At 40.3% G+C, this 21,514-nt stretch overlaps 1 protein-coding gene across 1 annotated transcript; it reads left to right on the top strand.

Moving 5' to 3' along the window:
- Positions 1-733: 733 nt before the first annotated feature.
- Positions 734-20,179, top strand: LOC109073086 (probable E3 ubiquitin-protein ligase TRIML1). Its single transcript, XM_042716024.1, has 6 exons — positions 734-1,040; positions 1,706-1,967; positions 6,789-6,962; positions 11,010-11,183; positions 11,267-11,313; positions 19,501-20,179. The coding sequence occupies exons 1-6, from the start codon at positions 734-736 to the stop codon at positions 20,079-20,081; spliced, it is 1,545 nt and encodes a 514-aa protein (XP_042571958.1). The 3' UTR covers positions 20,082-20,179.
- The last annotated feature ends 1,335 nt before the right edge of the window (positions 20,180-21,514 follow it).

Genomic DNA, 21,514 nt, shown 5'->3' with positions numbered 1-21,514 from the left:
CGAGTTTACAGGTCTCTGAATTAAACAGTCAAGAGGCAGTGAATGTGAACTACAGAGAGTCAAAGGCAGCACAAACCAGCAATGAAGACAAGTATGATGAGATTATTTGGAGACTGAAACTCCAGGAGAATGAAAGGCCTTCCCTGAAACAGGATCTACACCAGCTCTACATCATAGAGGTGAGAGAAGAAGGACGAGAGTGAATGAAGAACATGATGGTTTTACAGATGGAGGAAAACAGGCCAGAACACAAACACTCACAAGGACACCCAATCTACTGCAACGACATCTTTAAAGCCTTCAGCGGAAGCAGGATGTGAGGAGAAAGAAAGAGCAGATCAAGGGTGTTCTTCGTAAAGGACAATCGCTGGAATCGGAAAAAAAAAAAAAAACCGTCTCTAGTGCAGAAGTTTGCGTGCTGGACTGGGCGAGGACCACCAAAAGACCAATCAGGATGGTAGTGTGTGTGGTATTTCTGTTTTTGCTTCCATTTCGGAAGAGCTGAACTTGATCCGAGATATCAGTTACAGTCTTACAAGCTTATGCTGGACTTTCAATCCTGAACTTCAAGATCTTGGACTCCACAGATTTATGAGGAGTGTGTAAAGTTGTGTCATCTTGATGGTCTAGATGATGAAAAGCAGAAATCACCACTGATGTTTTCAGATGATCAGAAAGTTTGTGATTTGTTACTGAGGTTCATCATCAGTGGCTGTGTTGATGTCAAACACTCATGAAAGGAGAGCCGCTTCCACTCTGCTCTCATCTGGAATCACCTCCAGACCAGCAGCAGCCCATACAGATCCACTCTAAAATAAATCCACCTTGTCTGACAGAAATTCAGGGATTCACTGAGCCTCAGTGGGAAGGAGGAAAATATTTCAGGAAGAGCATCAGGGTGATGAGCATCAAGCCCGCAGATATCATTCTCACACATCAGAAGAGCAAGGAAGCCTCCACATCATGTGGCCACCATACCCCGTCTTCTGAATGGATCTCATTCCACTGTGCTTCAGAAGCTCCCTGGAAGAAGCATCTGAGTGCAGAAATCCCTCAAAACTCTGACTGAAATTGTACATCCACTTCCTGCTCACCTCAGATCAACATGAGGAAGCAGAAAATATTGAGAGAGAGATACAGAGGAAACTCCTGCAGTCCAACAGAGAAGGATTGTGATAAAAACTTGCTGAAGTGGGCTTTCAAACAGCTGATGAAAGGGCAATGTGAGGTTCTATGAGGAGGGACCTGATTTGAGAGCGGTATATATGTCACTGGACGCCTCAGTGTATTCATGGGATTTGCACTGAGATTTTTAAGGAGGAAGCTGTGATTCATCAGGAGGAAAGTCTACAAGGCTTCATTTCATCTGAGCGTTCAGGAGTTTTCTTGCTGCTTTCTATCTGCTTTACTGCTATTTAATAAAGAACATGGAGCCACTGCATGAATTCAGATTTTACAGATCGATTTCTAAAGTCTCTCTGTATGATCTGCTAACATCAGCAGTATATAAATCCCGTTACAGTAAGAATGGGCAGCTGAATCTGTTCTGCGGTTCCTGCTGGGGCGTCTCTCTGGAGGTCCAATCAGAGACTCTTACAGGATCTGACTGACCACACACAGAGAACAACTCAGAGGACATGAAGAGAACCACAGAGTATATTAAAGAGAGGATCAAAGATTGCACATGATGATTATCTTCTCTCAGCTGGTGAATCCATCCAATCTGTTCCTCCTGTCTTGCTGGAAGTGAAAGATCAGACTCTGTTCAGAGATATTCAGGAGTTTTGTGAAATCAGACCAAGCACTCAGAGAAACTCTCAGGCTCGCTCAGTGCTCAACAATGTCCTAACATGCTTCAGTGGTCAGAGGGAGCCACTGGATGAACTGAAACACCATGAAATACAACACATCAGACGACGAGGGAGAAGAAGACTGATAGCAGCTGTGATCAACTGCAGAAAAGCTCTGTGATTGTTTCATCATTAACTAAAGTATCATATTTAATAATGAATCTGACTCCTTTAAAATAAATGCAACCTGAATGAGAGATTTTCTCACTGAATAACAGGCCAGAATTTTAAAGGATTTACGACAGGTGTTTTCAAGTAGATAGTGGAGTAAAATGTCTGTTAGCGCTACAGTAAGAAGTCTAAAATAATGATATAAATTACTGGTAATATTAATAGGGATATTTATAAATTATTTTCATCATAAATGCTTAATGTTCCAGCTGTTTGACTGCTGTTACAGTGAACTATTAAAGTGAAGGCAGTGCTTGAAGTGTGCTTACTCTTTACTGTACAGCACTAGCCAGTATTTTAGATTATTATATATTTAAAGAGATCTGCATTATGCCATAAAATAAATAAAACAATAGAAAAGGTGGATTACTGTGAATGGGAATATTATGAGAGATATAGGTCTAGTTCCCTATCTGTTGGTCACTACGAGTTATGTTGTGATCGACATTATGGGGATTCACTTGGGAGCCCCAATCATCTCTGACTTTAAGAGAAAACGCCAATGAAATTTGTCTAGTGGATTTTGCATACCTGAGCCACCCCCAAATGCCTACGGGTATAAATAGGCGACAGGTGCATCCACTCTTCAGATTTTTGCTTCGGAGCCGAGTGGATGAAGGGGGTGCTATTCTCCACAAAGCCTTTCTTCTCTTGACTGGTAGCTCTTGGTTGGCGGTACGGTGCGAACAGTCGTCAGCGATTCCCCTGGGCACTTCATTATATATGAGCAGTTTTCCTAAACATGGTCATTTTAAAGATGCCGATCCCTCCGTGTCCTCTTGGGTGCGGTCGTTACCCTGTCTTCTGAGGATGGACACGATTGTTGTCTTCAGTGTCTGAGCATACAACATGCTGAAGCTGCATTAATGGATGACTCAAGCACTTATCTCGCCTATCTTTTATAAAGAGAATGGCACCCTCTGCCGCCACTCGTCCTGGTCTCTCTGGCCTGAGCAGAGGACTGCCGGCTGGTGCGTTTTACTCGGTGCACCCCTGGAAGATCAGATGTCGATTAGAAGCATCGGGGGATGGGCTAGCGTCCTCTGAGGATGAAGATTCGATGGGGCTGCCCCCCCTCAGGTGTTGTCTCCTCCGCTGAATCGGACCCAGAGCTGACGGCCATGTTTGCCTGGGCAGCCGTGAGTATCGGGCTGGAGTATCGGGCAAAATGTCACCACCTGGAGGAATTGTCCGTGCCTCCTGTCCAATGTTGGTAAGCTGACAACCTCTCTCATGGCCAAGGCTTACAGTGCTGTGGGCCAGGCCGCCTCTGCCCTGCATGCCATCTTGCAAGATCACCAGGCCAAGGCACTCAAAGCAATGCACAAGGGTAATTCCGAACCGAGGTTGATGCAGGAGCTGTGCTCGTCAACTGACTTCAAGGTTGGGCTGTTCAGCGACCTTGTCGAGGACTTTGCCCAGCAGTTCTCGGCAGTAAAAGCAGACAGACAGAGCCATCCAGCACATCCTGCCCTGGCATGGCTCCGCCGCGGGCCATGCCTCAGCCTGCTTTGTCGCCGTGGGCGCCCCCTGCATCCTCCAGAGCCACTCCGTCCTGTGCTGAAGCTACATCGAGGCCAGTGCGTCGAGCCTCTCGCAGGAGTGCACCGCCCCCCCATGTCCCAGCCAGCCACAAAGTCATCGAAGAAGTCGATGAAGTGGCCCTGACATGGGCAACCCGGAGATGTGGGAGGCTGCTCTTTCTCAGGAGACAGTGGAGACAGCACCGCTCCTTCCCCCAGTGAAGGGACAGGTAGGGAATCCTCCGTTTTCGTTTTGTTTCTGTTCCGCTCTTTCATTTTCAAAGAAAGAGCAATTTCTGGGCTGACAGTGAGCAACGCCCTGCTTCCTCACTCTCGCCCACGAGGCCCCCCTTTGCCAGCAGCCAAGAAGCTGTGGTTAGGGCGTAGGGGTTGCATAGACTAATCAACTAGTCGACTTGTCGACTTCAGTGCTCTGCCATGACACTTTAATCTTGACGTCGACTAGTCGCTGGTCCTATAGAGGGCGCAACAGGATAATAAATCTTTGAAGGACTTACACATTTACGGTCCGTTTCCAAACAGTTAAAATAACAAATAAATGTATACTCTGAAAGCTCCATAAGACGTGTGATTATATTACTGGATGCTCAAAATTGAACGGGAGAATGCAAATTCTAAACAGCTTATCATACAGGTAAGTTATTCACCGTTCTAATCTAATGCGCTTCTGCACTGTAACGCACACACATAGGCTACAGACAGTTGCTCGTATGTCATGCGCAGATTGCATGCACACAGAATCATTCAGCGAGGAAATGTACTGTCAATGCTGTTCTGTGATTTCTCAATAAAATAGCTTAGAAACTGAAAAGTTCAAGCATATATTTCCTAATAACCAAATCCCACAGAGTCACTACTACTAGAGAGATGCTGCTATGTAGGATTAATTCACACATGCAATCGCTCTCACTAATACATTCATATAAATGTAATCTTTTCTGTGCTACTTTATCTATATCTAATTTAGAACGAGCAGAAATCTGTGAGAAATAAAATGACCCAAAGGCAAAATAACTGTAAAAATGAGCTGTTATAGGTGCAATAGCCAATTTGGGCAGCGCTGTGTCATATGCCATAGCTGTGCACAAAGGGTTTGTCACATTTCTAGACTTATTTGTTCATTAATGATGTCATCAGCGACTAGTTGACTTCAACTCGACTTTCATCACATAAAAGTCGATGAATTAGATTAGTTCAACTCGACTTTCATCACATAAAAGTCGTGGTTGTTCATGCAGTTCTGGTTAGTCAGTCCTGTTTCTTGTGGATTTATGATGTGATCATCCAGCTCGACTCCCCTCTGCTGCACTACCGCGGGAGCATCGGTTGTTCCTTTGGTGCCACTTGTAAGGAGTTTGGGGGGATTGCTTGAACTGCCCAACCTGTCCCCCGCTGGCTTATTCACACAATCCGACTCGGCTATGTGATTCAGTTTGCCAGGCAACCTCCCAGGTTCAGTGGCGTTCTTGAGACTTTGTGGCAGTCCGAGACACACCTGTCTTGCATGAGGAGATTGCTGTCCTCCTGGCAAAGGATACAATTGAGCCGGTCCCTCCAGCCGAGATGAGGCAAGGGGTTTTACAGCCCTTACTTCATCGTACCCAAAAAAGGAGGTGGACTCCTGCCAATCCTGGATCTGCGAGTCTTGAATCCGGACATTTACAAGCTTACGTTCAAATGTTGACGCAGAAGCACATAATCAGATGCATCCAGCCCCAGGATTGGTTTGAGGGGTCGTCCTGAAGGATGCCTACTTTCATGTTTTGATTCTCCCTTGACACAGGCCGTTTTTGCATTCGAGGGTCGTGCGTGGCAGTACAGGGTCCTCCCCTTCAGGCTGCCCCCTGTCCCCCCGCGTCTTTACGAAGGTGCCTTGTGTTCAGGCAGGCCTACTCTCAACGTTGTCCTGATACCCCTGGATATGTTGCCCAGGTTCCCATCACTCCCTTCTGAGATCAGGTGGTGAACCTGCAAGCACTGCCCTCGGAGGAGGTAGATCCAGCCCTTGCGCTGCTGTGTCCCGTAAGAGCACTGCGCATATATGTGGACCGCACCCGGAGCTTTCGAAGCTCTGAGCAGCTCTTTGTCTGCTATGGGGGTTAGCAGAAAGGGAAGGCTGTCTCCAAACAGAGGTTGGCTCACTGGATAGTGGATGCCATCGCCTGGGCATGCCATTCCTTCAACACTATTACTGCAAAGATGTAGTGCTGCGAGATCCAGTGAGAAGCATTTGAATTCGCCGCACAATGACAAGGTTACTGCGAGATTTACTGAGAATCTTTCAAATTCTGCACAGAAATCTCTGTCATGAACAGCGCTGACATACATCAGGAAACCAGAAGCGGTAATGCTAACTGTAACCATGGGGTTGTGGTAGGAAATAATCGAATGTATTATATCATTAATTTCACGGTTTGTACAGCCTTTTGAGAGAGAAATTCAAGCACTTTTCAGTGACTTTCAAGCATTTCACACAGCTATTTCCAGCAAGAAGTAATAAAAGTCACAAACTTTTCTTCAATTTGCTACTAAATCACAAATAATCACTGAAGTTGGTCAGTTCCGTATGCTAGAAGAATAATGGTAAATTTAATAAGAGTGGAATCTATACAAATTTTTTGATTAAATGATCTTTATTTTGAATCTGTCACGATCGTCAGCTGGAGTGCCCATGAACTCCAGTAGAGGGCACTTCACTCAAATCTCAAATCATATATATATATGTGTCTGGTGTGTGTGTGTGTGTGTGTTTCCCAAACATATCCCAACTCTTTATTGTGTTAAAAACTAAAGGGGTCATGAAATTGAGAAATCAAATTCTCCTTGATCTTTCGACATATAAGAGGTCATTGTACTATTTAAAAAAATCTTTTAAGTTTCAGAACTCAAAATGTTCTCATTAGTCTAAAAACAGCTTTTATTGAAACCAAGATTCTAAAATGACTTTTGGAATTTGTGGAATTTGTCACATTATGATGTCATAGTGCGATGAAAGCTTGATTCTGCAGAAGATGATCAACGACTACTTCAACATCACTGCCTCTTTAGCAGTGGAGAAACACAGTCTCAAAAAACTTAGCTACATTTTTGATAAATTTACATATTCATAGCTGAAGAAACAGTCAGGAGCTCTTCTTATTGTGATTCAGTGTTCAGATCATGTCATCCCATGTTCCTGAGCAACCCTCTTTACGTCTTTATGATTATTATTTATCTGTTCTAGATTTTCTGGCTGTAATCTCACTGTTCAGTGTTGTGAGAGTTTGTCATCAGCTCTACGATCCTCAAACTGTGTCCTGAGAGAGCTGGATCTGAGTAACAATGACCTGCAGGACTCTGGTGTAAAGTTTATTTCTGATGGACTGAAGAGTCTAAACTGTCAGCTGCAGATACTGAGGTATTAAGAACATATTAGCAGTGGCGGCTCGTGGGTTTTAATCGAGGCACACTAATTGTATTGGTTTGGGGATCACTGCCAATTATTATTATTATTTGCTTAAACACTTTAAAATGATTTTTTGGTTGCTTTTAGTCAGAAACGTAAAGAAAACAACACACATACAGCAAAACAATATAATATCACTTACCTGGCCTATCACTTCAAGCAAACATCCATCCCTTCTTTTTACCAATGGAGGTATGAAAGCTCAGCTCTCCCCGGCCTCCCCCTCCCCTTCTCGATCACCTAGCAGTTGTAATTACATCAACAGATTTTGGCACATTCGCCATAGAAAAGCAGTGCTTTCCAACTTCGTTAACATGTTATGGTATAACAACTGTGAAATTACAAACAAAAAATACACATTCTGAGACATGAACTGAAATTAATTGTGAATTTTATTAACATTAAATCATCCTCCTCTCATTTTTACCTCAAAATTTTGGGGAAGCTGTGCCTCCCCTGCCTCCCCCGACAAGCCGCCACTGCATATAAGAGATCATTTACAGTCAACTGATCGCAATGTTGATGATTGTCTGTAGATGATCTGACTGTGTATGTGTAGATGATGTGACTGTGTGTGTGGATGATCTGACTTTTGGTGTGTGTTTGTAGATGATCTGATTGTGTGTGTGTGTGAGTGTGTTTAGATGATCTGACTGTTTAGGTGTGTGTTCTGCTCTCTTTCAGTCTTGCTGGCTGTAATCTCACTGTTCAGTGTTGTGAGAGTTTGTCATCAGCTCTACAATCCTCAAACTGTGTCCTGAGAGAGCTGGATCTGAGTAACAATGACCTTCAGGACTCTGGTGTAAAGATTATTTCTGATGGGACTGAAGAGTGCAAACTATCAGCTGCAGATACTGAGGTATGAAGAACATATAAGAGATGATGTGGGATCTATATAAATGATCGATGGTGTTCATCAGTATAAAGTGAATGGGAGGATTTGTGACACAGATGTGGAGATTTTGTATTTTGACTCTGAGACAGTTCTACCTGCTCGGGGAATTTAATGTGTTCTGGTGGTGGTTTTTTTATCAGGGTTTCCGCGGGGTCTTAAAAAGGTCTTAATTTGTACAAGAAAGTCTTAATTATGATTTTAAGAGCTCTTAAATTTGGGTATGGAAAGACCAGAATTAGCATATGGCTGAATGTGATGATAAAACTTCAAAAAAAAGCAATGATTTCATTAAATAAACATGAGTGCTTCAGGTTCAAAGTCCAGTGCTGCTGCTTTGTTCTGTCCGAGCTGCAACCTTCTGGCGGTCTCTATCGTAATACCAACATGGAAGTGACTAAAACTGCAATTCATCGACTGGCTGCTTGAGGCTGGCTGCAAAAGGGAGTCAGTCCCATAGACTCCCCATGTTAAAACTTTACAGCAGAAAAAAAATGTGTTTACAGCCTGGTACAAAAAGTGGTTTTGGTATAAATAGCTAATTTTGCCCTTTATGACAACTGAGTGGGGTAGGGTTGTGACGGTGAGGAAATTTTCCCACTGGTTAATCGACATTGTGACAACGCCAGTAATACCGGTATCACCGTTGGGGTGGGGTGGGGGCTGTTAGTTCATTTGAGTTTCCCTCTTTTCTTCGCTTTCAAATGGCTTGTAAAATTGCCGTGTGCATTTTTAGACAATTTTTAGAAAAGTATCCAACAATTGTGTCTGTTTGAGTTGAATTGAATGTACACAGCAAAATCCCCAGAGTTAAAGAAACTCTGCTCAGAGTGCATATTGTTCCAATCTACAGAGAGTTAAAATAACACTGAAGCAGTGTTGAAGTTAATGAGATAATTAAGAGATTAATTAAGTTCTGATTGAGCATTAGTGATGAACAGCTGCTGTTAACAAGCAGAATTACAGAATGAAAGAGAAACACAAGAACTGCATCTGACTTTAGTCACAGCCTTAGATGAAATCAACTGGGGGGGGGGGACACAATGCCACCACAATTGTGGTCAAGGTTTGCTTTAGGTAGTCTCTTGACCCTTTTACTAATTCAAAGTAATTTGCTTCTAAACAATTGCAATATTGTTTCACAGTAAACATTTGTGCACTGCAGAATCAAACTTTGAAGTAACAGGTGAGCTTACACTTTCTGCCTATAACTCATGACAAGTGAACATCATGAAGCAGTCTTTCTTTGGTTTATTGACTGAAACTCAGCGGTTGCCGATCTGCAAAAAAAAAAAAAAAAAAAAAAAAAAGTCCCACTAAACAAATATGTCATCTTAATGCTTCAATATTGAAAAACAAAAGGCTTTTAGACATAAACACTTATCATATGATCCTCAACAGTGATGACAATAATTTTTCATACTGCAGTGCATGATGGGAGTTTTTTACTATGATGTTACCCAGCATGCATTGCAGCATGAGGGATGTTTGTAAATTGTCACCATTGTAGAGATTCATAAGCTGGTTCTTGATGTCTGTGTGTGTCTAAGAGCTGCTGGACTTCAAATGTTTATATGCATCACATATATTTAAAATTCAGTCACTATAACTGTTAGAGCAATACTTTGTTTACATACTGTAGCTTCACAGTGTTGATTATGCAAAACCTTCACACATAAATGTAGAAAATTATTTTGATTGTAACCAGCCCAGCTCATGATGACAATCTGGTCTCTCTCTTTTATGACTACAGAGAAACATCTAACACAGGAGTCAAGGGTCAAGAGCCCAACTAAAGCAAACACTGATCTCCATGATGGTGACATTATTTTAACCAATAAAACATCAACAGCTGATCCTCTGTAATTCTCAATAACAGCAGGTGTTCATTACCCATGCACAATCATAATTTAATTAGTCACTTAATTCTCTCATAACTTTAACTCTTTGAGGACCAGAGATATGACTTAAAGCATTGGTCTCAAACTCAATTCCTGGAGGGCCACAGCTCTGCACAGTTTAGCTCCAATCCTAATCAAACACACCTAATCCAGCTAATCAAGGTTTCAGGATTACTAGAAACTTCCAAGCAGGTGTGATTTGGAGCTGGTTGGAGCGATACTCTGCAGAGCTGTGGCCCTCCAGGGATTGAGTTTGAGACCACTGAGTTAAAGACTTGCTTGTGACTTGAAAGTCCCACCTCTAGACTGAAGTCAGTTGTAGTCCTTGTGTTGCTCTTTTCTTCAGTGATTCCACTTGTTAACAGCAGCTGTTCATCACTAATGCTCAGTCAGCACTTAATTAATCACTTAATTATCTCATGAAATTTAAGACTGCTTCAGTGTTATTTTAACTCTCTGTAGATTGGGATATCCACTCTGAGCAGAGTTTATTTAACTCTGGAGATTTTGCTGTGTACATTTAGCCAGTTATAATGTTGATGTGTGTTTGTAAATGATCTGACTGTGTATGTGTGTCTGTAGATGATCTAACAGCTGATGTATGTGTTCTGCTCTCTTTCAGTCTTGCTGGCTGTTATCTCACTGTTCAGGGTTGTGAGAGTTTGTCATCAGCTCTACAATCCTCAAACTGTGTCCTGAGAGAGCTGGATCTGAGTAACAATGACCTGCAGGACTCTGGTGTAAAGTTTATTTCTGATGGACTGAAGAGTCTAAACTGTCAGCTGCAGATACTGAGGTATTAAGAACATATAAGACATCATTTACAGTCAGCCGGTCACAATGTTGTGTGTGGATGATCTGACTGTGTGTGTGTGTGTGTGTGTGTGTGTGTGTGTGTGTGTGTGTGTGTGTGTGTGTGTGTGTGTGTGTGTAGTTGTACTGCCATTTGTCTCGGATCGGCTATTGGTCAGAGAGTGCTGATCTAAATCCGAGATTTTTTTTTTTTTTGATTGTGCGAATTATCCTGTGTTACTATTTAAGCCATACAATAGCTTAATCAGTGTGAGCTACATACGAATATTTAAGTCCTTACATTAAAGTTAACACAAACTCTTTTCTCTGCTGTTCTCTGCTGACTGTGTGTGTCTGTAGATGATCTGACTGTGTGTCTGTAGATGATCTGACTGTGTGTCTGTGTGTCTGAAGGTTGTCTGGCTGTATGGTGTCAGAGGAAGGCTGTGGTTATTTGTCTTCAGCTCTGAGTTCAAACCCCTCACACCTGAGAGAGCTGGATCTGAGCTACAATCACCCAGGACCATCAGGAGTCCAGCTGCTCCAACACAAACTGGAGGATCCAAACTATAAACTGCAGATACTCAAGTATGTCAAACACTAATACTGACATACTGAACGTGTGTGTGAATGATGCAGATCTACATTCATGTGTGCTTGTGTGTTTATAGTTTGGATCATAGGAGCGAGAAGATGATGACAGCAGGACTACGAAAATGTAGGTCCAGATATCGTCTGTGCCCTAAACAAACATTACAGAAACCTGTGCAAAACACTAGATTTACAGAGAAACATGGTTGTTCCAGTTTGTCTTTTTTTAACTAGTTAGCAAAACAGGTCACCACCCTTGGCTCACAAAGATGATTTAACCCCTTAAAACCGGATGTGTCGGAGCCGACACAATTAATCATGCTGTATTTGTTATCATAACTCACCAACCGTTTGCACTATGGAAAAAAAAAATCTAATTGCTCCCGATAGTAGACAACTTGTGCTTTATGACAGTATACGGCATAATACGGCAATTGCATGCTTTCTATTAGCGAATTACAGCGGCTTTCGAGGAGAGCGGGAAGGACTGATTTGAAGCGGGAGATATGGAGTGCAGCAGGTTTGAGAGTTTGAGAGTGCAAAATAAAAAAAAATGGACAACAACATGGCGAAGAAAGGTTTTACAAGAGAGGAGGCGATTGATTTAATGTTTGATGACACCTGAGAAGAGGCTGAGCATGACTCTTCGGTCCCGGAGTCTGTGTATTCAGACGTTGAGGAGGCGTATGCTGCTGGCATTGATCCAGACATGGATTGGTAAGTGAAGCTTATGTATCTTTCTGATGAATCTGAGAAATGTGAGTAAAATAGTCACAGACTCTGTGTTTCAGTTTGAAATACCACTGTTTTACACACTTATGTAGTATATGCGCATTTATATGCACACGCGTATAAGTGCCTATGTGGATGCATGCATTCATGTTTGCTCGTGTATGTGTGTGCATGTGCATGCATGGATTCATGTTTGTATGTATAACGTGCATGCACATCTATGTGTGTGTATAGGTTTGTGTGTGTATCTACAGGTGCATCTCAAATTAAAATATCGTGGAAAAGTTCATTTATTTCAGTAATTCAACTCAAATTGTGAAATAAATTCAGTGCACACAGACTGAAGTAGTTTAAGTCTTTGGTTCTTTTAATTGTGGTGATTTTGGCTCACATTTAACAAAAACCCACCAATTCACTATCTCAACAAATTAGAATATGGTGACATGCCAATCAGCTAATCAACTCAAAACACCTGCAAAGGTTTCCTGAGCCTTCAAAAGTTCACTAGGTTACACAATCATGGGGAAGACTGGTGATCTGACAGTTGTCCAGAAGACAATCATTGACACCCTTCACAAGGAGGCTGTTCACAAATCAAGACCAACCGAGAGAACCGCAGCCTTATAAGGATTGTCAAGCAAAATTGATTCAAGAATTTGAGTGAACTTCACAAGGAATGGACTGAGGCTGGGATTAAGGCATACAGACATGTAAGGAATTTGGCTACAGTTGTCGTATTCCTCTTGTTAAGCCACTCCTGAACCACAGACAACATCAGAGGTGTCTTACCTGGGCTAAGGAGAAGGAAAAAAGTCCAAAGTGCTGTTTTAATGTGAGTGAGGGTTTTGTATTTCATCTGGAAACCAAGGTCCTAGAGTCTGGAGGAAGGGTGGAGAAGCTCATAGCCCAAGTTGCTTGAAGTCCAGTGTTAAGTTTCCACAGTCTGTGATGATTTGGGGTACAATGTCATCTGCTGGTGTTGGTCCATTTGTTTTTTGAAAACCAAAGTCACTGCACCCGTTTACCAAGAAATTTTGGAGCACGTCATGCTTCCTTCTGCTGATCAGCTTTTTGAAGATGCTGATTTAATTTTCCAGCAGGATTTGGCACCTGTCCACACTGCCAAAAGCACATAAAGTTGGTTAAATGACCATGGTGTTGGTGTGCTTGACTGGCCAGCAATCTCACCAGACCTGAGCCCCATAGAGAGAATATGGGGTATTGTCAAGAGGAAAATGAGAAACAACAGACCAAAGAATGCAGATGAGCTGAAGGCCACTGTCAAAGAAACCTGGGCTTCCAGACCACCTCAGCAGTGCCACAAACTGATCACCTCCATGCCACGCCGAACTGAGGCAGTAATTAAAGCAAAAGGAGTCCCTACCAAGTATTGAGTACATGTACAGTAAATTAACATACTTTCCAGAAGGCCAACAATTCACTAAAATGTTTTTTATGAAGTATTCTAATTTGTTGAGATAGTGAATTGGTGGGTTTTTGTTAAATGTGAGCCAAAATCATCACAATTAAAAGAACCAAAGACTTAAATTACTTTAGTCTGTGTGCATTGAATTTATTTAATACACAAGTTTCACAATTTGAGTTGAATTACTGAAATAAATTAACTTTTCCACAACATTCTAATTTGAGATGTGTGTGTGTGTGTGCGTGCGTGCGTGCGTGTGTGCATGTGTGTATGTATGTATGTATGTATGTATGTATGTACACAGCAAAAAATCCAGAGTGAAATTAACTCTGCTGGGAGTACATGCGAGACCACACTCAAGAGTGTGAAAGTGTTAAAATAGGAGTGTTAAATTAACACTGAAGCAGAGTTAAAGTTAATGAGATAATTAAGTGATTGACTGATGATTGACCATTATTGACGAGACCTGATGTTAAGAAGCAGAATCAACAAAGACAAAAATAAAAAAAAATGTCACCATTATAGTAGTCAGTGTTTGCTTTAGTTGGGCTCTTGACCCTTACGTTTTTAAAATTAGATTTGGTTTGGCTGTTATAACTCAGTTGTAATAGAGAGACAAGCAAAAATAAAAACCTGATAATGTGATATTAGTTATGTTTTTACATAATAATTATTTGACCTGAATCACCAAAATTATTTAAAGCCTAAAACATAAAGGAAATTACTAAGACAATTCAGGAAATAATTTATTCATGCCACAGTGCATCATGGGAGCCATGGATTAATTTTGATAGTTGGCACCCAGAATGCACTGCAACACAAGTCTCCTGCAACATGCTTTTTTGATTGTCACCGTCGTTGAGGTTCACAGGTTGATTCTTGATGGTTTGCATGTCTGAATGAAAGACTCTTTTGAAAGATTTTTGAATAAACAACTTTTAAGAAATTCCACAGATTGTATTTAAAATGCTGGTAAACCTATGCTGAAGAATCATTCGGCCGCAATAATCAACAACGAAAGTTTAACTCAGTGATTCAGGGAAAACAATATTTTTTGTTTGCTGACTTTAAAATATTGAGGGTCAAGAGCCCAACTAAAGCAAACATTGGCCACTATAATGGTGACATTAAAATAGTGATTTTCGTCTTTGTTGATTCTGCTCGTTAACATCAGGTCTCGTCAATAATGGTCAATCATCACTCAATTAATCACTTAATTATCTCATTAACTTTAATCTGATTCAGTGTTAATTTAACACTCATATTTTAACACTTTCACACTCTTGAGTGTGGTCTCACATGTACTCCCAGCAGAGTTAATTTCACTCTGGATTTTTTGCTGTGTATGTGTGTGCGCATGCATATGTGCATATGTTATCTGTATTTTTTTTGTGTGAATGTGTGCATGTGTATATGTTTGTGTGTGTGAATGTGTGCATGTGTATATGTATGTGTGTGTATAGGTAAGTGTGCGTGTGTGTGCGTGCATGCATTCATTCATGTGTATATCTGTATATTTGTGTATGTGTGTACGTGCATATATGTTAGTGTGTGTGCATGTGTACATGCATGTCTTTGTGTAGAATGAAGCTGTTGGTCACTGCAATGTCCAAGAAGTGCTGGAAAATTGTCCCACACTTTTGGCAGATCCGTCACACCCATATATAGAGAAGCAGACCTACCTACTTATTTCTTCAGGGTATACATCAGCCCATGTGCATTTACTACCCCTCTCCAGATTTCTCACCACATTCATGTTTGAGTTTGCACACAAAATGTATATGTGTGTACAAATGTGCATGTATGTGTGCATGTGTATATCTGAATGTTTTTATATAGGTGTGTATGTGTGTACGTGCATGTATGTGTGTGAATGTGTTTGCATGCCTGTGTTTAAGCAACTGCAGACTTTATTTCATTGTTATTGCATTATTTTAATATTATTATTATTATTATTATGATAGTTTTTTTTTTTTTTTTACAATTTAATATATAATAATAAATTGCTTTAATGAAAAGTATTTTTATGTATATATATAGTGAGTTTGTAACACATGCTTCTATTTTTTATTTTTTTTTTTCAGTGTGACTTCTCCAGTTACCTACGAAGAAGCTAATGGGCCATCCACATCGAACACAACACCACCTCAGAGGGGCCGGGGTAGTTGTCGCAGGCATAGCCGTGGGAGCATTCATGGCTGTGAGGAATCGCGTAGTCTCTCACCAGTATCACATGATGGAAGATGGAACACAGAGGCAGATCCTAATATAGTGCCCAATATTCCAAGGTTTACTCCTAAAAGAATACCCTGATTGCAGCCTTGACTCAAATTTGGAAAAAAGTCTCCACTTGATATTTTCAGTCAATATTTTGACGAAGAGGTCATAAACATCTTGTGTGCAAATACAAACAAGAATGCGGTGAGAAAGCTGGAGGAGGAGGTTCTGGTGGAGGAGCAGACAGAGACCACAGGGGGAGGAGCCAGGGAGGAGACAGGAGGAGCCCAGCAGGACCCAGGTCACAGCCATAACAGCGGCCCACGGTGGAGCCGACAGAGCAGGTGATGGAGGAGCCTGAGGCACAGGGCCGAAGAGCCAGGGTGACGGGGAGGATCCGGAGGTCCTAGGTGGAGCCGATGGCACCGGAGACCAATGCACAGATGTGGACCCAGGAGGCCACGGTGGAGCCGGAGCGAAAGATGACTGAGGTGGAGCCGAGGGGATAAAGGAGCCAGACAGGGACGGAGGGACGAGGCAAAGCCATAGGAGTGGAGTCCCGAGGCCTAGGATGGTCGATACCAGACCAAGGTGGAGCCAGAGGAACAAGGGAGCCAGGCGGAGCTTGTGGACTGCCGGGCCACGATGGAGAGGAGGGAGCTAGGAGCCATGGTGGAGCCGACGGGTCATCGGGTTGAGGCGTAGTCCAGGCCTCAGAGGCTGGAGGCAGAGTCAAGGGTGACTCCAGGAGACAGGTGACTCTGTGGTGATGAGATATTAGCTGTTTATATGTGATGAAATAAGCCTCATGAGCTGGCCTGATTTTGTTCAAAATGACTTTCTTCCATTTATGTTTAACTTTTGCACTAAGAGCTCTGTGAAACTACAGTTAAGTGTGTTGTTCTAATAGATATAGTGAATGAATTAAAAAAAAAACAGTATACGAATCTCAACAATGTTGACAATCAACAAAAATGCTTCATGATGCAATGCATGCTGGGTAACACCATAGTAAAAACTCCCATCATGCACTGCAGTATGAAAAATTATTGTCACCACTGTTGAGGATCATATGATAAGTGTTCATGTCTAAAAGCCTGAGCTGATACAGTTTTTTTTAATTTTTGTTCAATATTGACACATTAAGATGGCATTTATTTAATAGGCTTTTTTTGCAGTTCTACAGTACTTGAATGTCAGTTAACAAACCAAAGAGAGAGACCACTTTATGATGTTTACTTATCATGTGTTATTAGCAGAAATCACAAGTTACTCTGCTACTTCAAGCTTTTGAATCAGCAATGCACAAATGTTTGCTGTGAAACAATATTGCAATTGCTTAGAAACTTAGTAATTAGACTATTTCGACCCTTTTAGTGATTAATTAGAGTAATTAATTATGGTGTTATCTTGTGTATGTTTAAAAAAAAGGCTGTGGCTGAAGTCAGCTGTAGTTCTTGTGTTTCACTTTTCTTTACTGATGTTGATTGTTAACAGCAGATGTTCATCACTAATGTGCAATCATCATTTAATTAATCACTTAATTATATCATTAACTTTAACTCTTTGAGGACTTGGGATTTAATTTGAGACTTGTTTGTGACTTGAAAGGAATGACTTGGTTCTCCTCTGGTTAAAACAGCTTGCTGAGTTCATGGGTGGAATAAACATATGGCAGGACTTTTACTTTCTGACCCCTGGACTTTATACCTCTGCCAACCGCTAAAAAAACCCAGCATTTTTTTAGAGTGTATAGGCCTGTGGCTCTAACATCTGTGGTCATGAAGTCATTTGGAATACTGGTGCTAGCCCACCTGAAAGACATTACTGGACCCTTACTGGACCATCTTCATTTTGACTACAGAGCAAACAGGTCTGTGGGCGATGTATTAAACATGGGACTGTATTATGTTCTGCAACATCTAGACAGACCAGGGACTTATGTGAGGATCCTGTTTGTGGACTTCAGCTCGGCCTTTAACACGATCATCCCAAACCTCCTCTGGCCCAAAAACTAACTCAGCTCTCCGTGCCCACCTCCGTCTGTCAGTGGATCAACAGCTTCCTGACAGACAGGCAACAGCTAGTGAGGCTGGGAAAATACACATCCAGCACCCGTATAACCAGCACTGGAGCTCCTCAGGGATGTGCTCTCTCCCCACTGCTCTTCTCCCTGTACACCAATGACTGCACATCTAAAGACCCATCTGTCAAGCTCCTGAAGTTTGCAGTCGACACCACACTCATCGGTCTCATTCAGGACGGTGAAAAGTCTGCTTACAGACAGGAGGTTAAAGAGCTGGCTGTCTGGTGCAGTCTCAACAACTTGGAGCTCAACACGCTCAAAACAGTGGAGATGATCATGGACTTCAAGAGAAACCCTTTATATTAAAATTATTTGATCAGATTTTTTCTCACAGTTATTGTTTTAACAAATGTACTTTAGAAACACAAAGTGAAAGCACCCAGAGAAAACTAATGTTTAAGAAATGAAAGGTCAAGAGTCTAACTGATGCAAACACTGATCTCTATCATGGTGACATCAAACTTTACTATGTTCACTTAAGCATCAACATCTAAACCTCTAAATTCTCAAGGACTTTTATATAAAATTAAGTCAAACTGGTTAGTAATAAATAAAGATGTTGAGATCTTTAGATCTGTCAGTGTTTAAGGTTCTGTTGCTGCAAGTCATTTAACTTTTTATTTAGTTGTTAGTTAATGAAGGGTTTTGATTGTAAAAATTCACAAAATACCTGTAAAATAACAATATTTGTTAAAGTTGAATATTGAGAATATTTTACTTAGGTTTTACAGTTTTTGTTTGGCGGCCGTTGCTGCAGTCATTTGACTGTTTTTTAACTGTGTGAGCAATCGTGCCATTTGCAGCATCTGCTGATCTCATGAAATATTATCACCATTATTTTTGTAATTTTACATACATTTCCATGTCATTTAAGAAAACAGAAACCTACTTCATAAATGATACAATATTTTTCTGTATATATATATATATATATATAAAAAAAATAGTTAATTAATTATAATAACATGTTTGAATATATTTTGTTTTTTTTTTTTTTTTTTTTTTATATATAAATTTTGTAATATTGAAAGTATATCTATGAATTTAAAATATACCGTTCTATATATATATATATATATATATATATATATATATATATATATACAAAAAATGAAAATATATTTGCTAAAATATATTTACGTAATTGTATTTTCTACCAATATATTTTAGGCCATTTTTCTGTATATTTTTGAAAATGTATTTTAAATATAGATTTTTTTTTAAAACCATTTAAAAATATATTTTGACCTCTATATATTTCAGTGTAATTGTAAGTGTAATTTATTCAGTGTTGTCACATGAAAAGATATAATAAAATATTTACAAAAATGTGAGGGGTGTACTCACTTTTGTGAGATACTGAATTTAGTATATATTTCCAAAATATTTTGGCCTCGAAAAAATATATGTTTTTGCCATATGTGAGAGCTCACGCTGAACAAACTCTGGTGTATTGAGCGGATTCTGAATAAACGCCTCTGATTGGCTGGCAGTTGTCTTCACGTGCTCAACAAACACGTCTGTGATTGGCTACAGTGATCAATACTGCAGAAACACACTGTAAATAGAAATTATCGATGCTCTTCACAGACACACAAACACACACAGGATCGTCTGAAAGCAGCGTCTGTGAGTGGGAACCGAACCGAGCCACTGCTGCAGAAACCTGCTATTATTACATTTTAACATTGAAAAACAGCTTTCACTATATTAGTGAAGACATCTGTGAATAGTGAGGACTTTTGTGAATAGTGAGGACAGTTTGGACTTTGCAAATCTAGTCAAAGCTGTAAACACACACAGACATCTTCAGTGTTGTGTTGTTCTTGATGTTTCTCTCTTCTTGTGTTCAGATGCCTGTGATCTCACACTGGATCCAAACACAGCACACACTCAACTCATTCTGTCTGATGAGAACAAGAAGATCACATGTGTGGAATATCCTCAGCCGTATCCTGATCATCCAGAGAGATATAAAAAGGTTCCTAGGGTTCTGAGTGTTGAGAGTCTGACTGGACGCTGTTACTGGGAGACTGAATGGAGCGGATATTATGCTGGTATATCAGTGTCATATAAAGGAATCAACAGGAAAGGATGGAGTGATGACTGTGTATTTGGATTCAATGACAAATCTTGGAGTCTGTACTGTTTTGATAACATATTCACTGTCTGTCACAAAGATAACAGAACTATTATACCTGTCGTCCCTTCATCCTCTAATAGAGTAGGAGTGTATGTGGATGTGTCGGCTGGCTCTTTGTCCTTCTACAGTGTCTCTGACACACACACACTCACACACTTACACACATTCAACACCACATTCACTGAACCCCTCTGTGCTGGATTTGTGGTTTATCCTGGTTCTTCATTGTCTCTGTGTGATATTAAACAGCCTCCTGTGAGAATCATTGGTGATCCACATGTCACCAGGTGACTGAAATATACTGGGTGTCTTAGTGAAAGATTTTTAAGACTGTGACTAATAGTTCAGGACTCTGTTCTTCAGATATCACTGAATATGCCCCAGTTGATGTGAGATCTTATGATTTTGTTATTTTGTTTATTGCTATTTTGGTTTTTTTGTTTAGGTTTATTTGCTTTTTTTTTTTTGCTGAAAGAGACATATATATTGATACTAAAAAAGGGGTGTAGTCTTTTTTTTTTGTATTTTTTAATTAATATCTATCTAGTTTTCTTTAAAAAAATAAATAAAAAATCTTTAGATAGCTTTCTAATATTTTTGTATTCTATCTGTTTTCTTTTCATTTATTATACAATTAACAAAAGAAAAGAAAAAAGACCTCTAACACTAGCTTGCTCTATTCTTTTTCTATTCTATCTGTTTTCTTTTTATTTATTATATTATTTAAAAGCCCTTGCTACGTTTACTGCGTTTAAGCTGAGACTTGTTATAGCACTTGTATATCATTGCTCTTTTGTTGATTTTGATTGCTTACATTGTCCTCATTTATAAGTCGCTTTGGATAAAAGCATCTGCTAAATGACTAAATGTAAATTTAATATTAGTCCACATTCTGTAGATAGAGGCATTCATACAGTAAAGCTAGATTGTACAGTTTGGTGTAGGTTAGCAATAGCAAGCTAGCTTTGAAAACCCTGCAAACAAGCCTGCACTTGCCCTTTATGGGCTGCCAGCGCAGGGCCACTGAAAATTTGCTCATTGGCAAAACATTGGCCCCTTAGCACTGGCCCTGCACGGACAGCCCTCACTTAACCTCCAGGAATCCCTAGCGCTGTTTTATTGAAAATAATAAAGTTTGAAGTCACTATTATGGAGGTAAGCACTTGCTTTAGTTGGGTTCCTGACCCTTGTCTTTTTAATTTAAGTTTTTCTCTGGCTGCTGTAACTGTGTGTTTCTGAAGCACATTTGCTATAGCAAAAGTTGTGAGAAGAAAAACTGATCTGATGGTTCAGTCATCATGTAGAGGCCCGATTATCTGACTTAATTATTTTACATTATAGTAGCCCTAGAATACAACTGCATGACGTTTTGTCCTGCTTTAATATTTTGAAATTTTTTAAGTTATAGAGAAATTATTTGGATGGGATTATGTACACATGGCAACCCAATAATGCTATTGAGCTAGCTGGACGCAACACGCTCCGGACAGATAGAACAGCAGATTCAATTTAATTCAATTCAAGTTTATTTGTATAGCGCTTTTTACGATACAAATCATTGCAAAGCAACTTTACAGAAAATTAAGTTTCTACAATATTTAGTAGTAGCTTATCAGTGATGACTGTCAGTTTATGTGCATACGGCAGAAATGTACAGAAAAATCAATAAAAGATGTAAACAAACAGACGATTAACACTATTAACAGCAATTATTGCAATCAAAC

Source organism: Cyprinus carpio, chromosome B1 (assembly GCF_018340385.1).
Source record: "Cyprinus carpio isolate SPL01 chromosome B1, ASM1834038v1, whole genome shotgun sequence".
In the NCBI taxonomy this organism is placed as follows: Eukaryota; Metazoa; Chordata; class Actinopteri; order Cypriniformes; family Cyprinidae; genus Cyprinus; species Cyprinus carpio.
Note: the sequence above shows the minus strand (reverse complement) of the source record. Positions and strands in the feature narration are given on the sequence as shown.

Bases quoted from the DNA above. Each gene is read 5' to 3' on its own strand.
- LOC109073086 (XM_042716024.1), top strand. From the start codon at position 734: ATGAAAGGAGAGCCGCTTCCACTCTGCTCTCATCTGGAATCACCTCCA. The intron at 1,041-1,705 runs GTGCAGAAATCC...ATCTTCTCTCAG, and splicing joins TCCCTGGAAGAAGCATCTGA to CTGGTGAATCCATCCAATCT. The intron at 6,963-11,009 runs GTATTAAGAACA...GTGTGTCTGAAG, and splicing joins TGTCAGCTGCAGATACTGAG to GTTGTCTGGCTGTATGGTGT.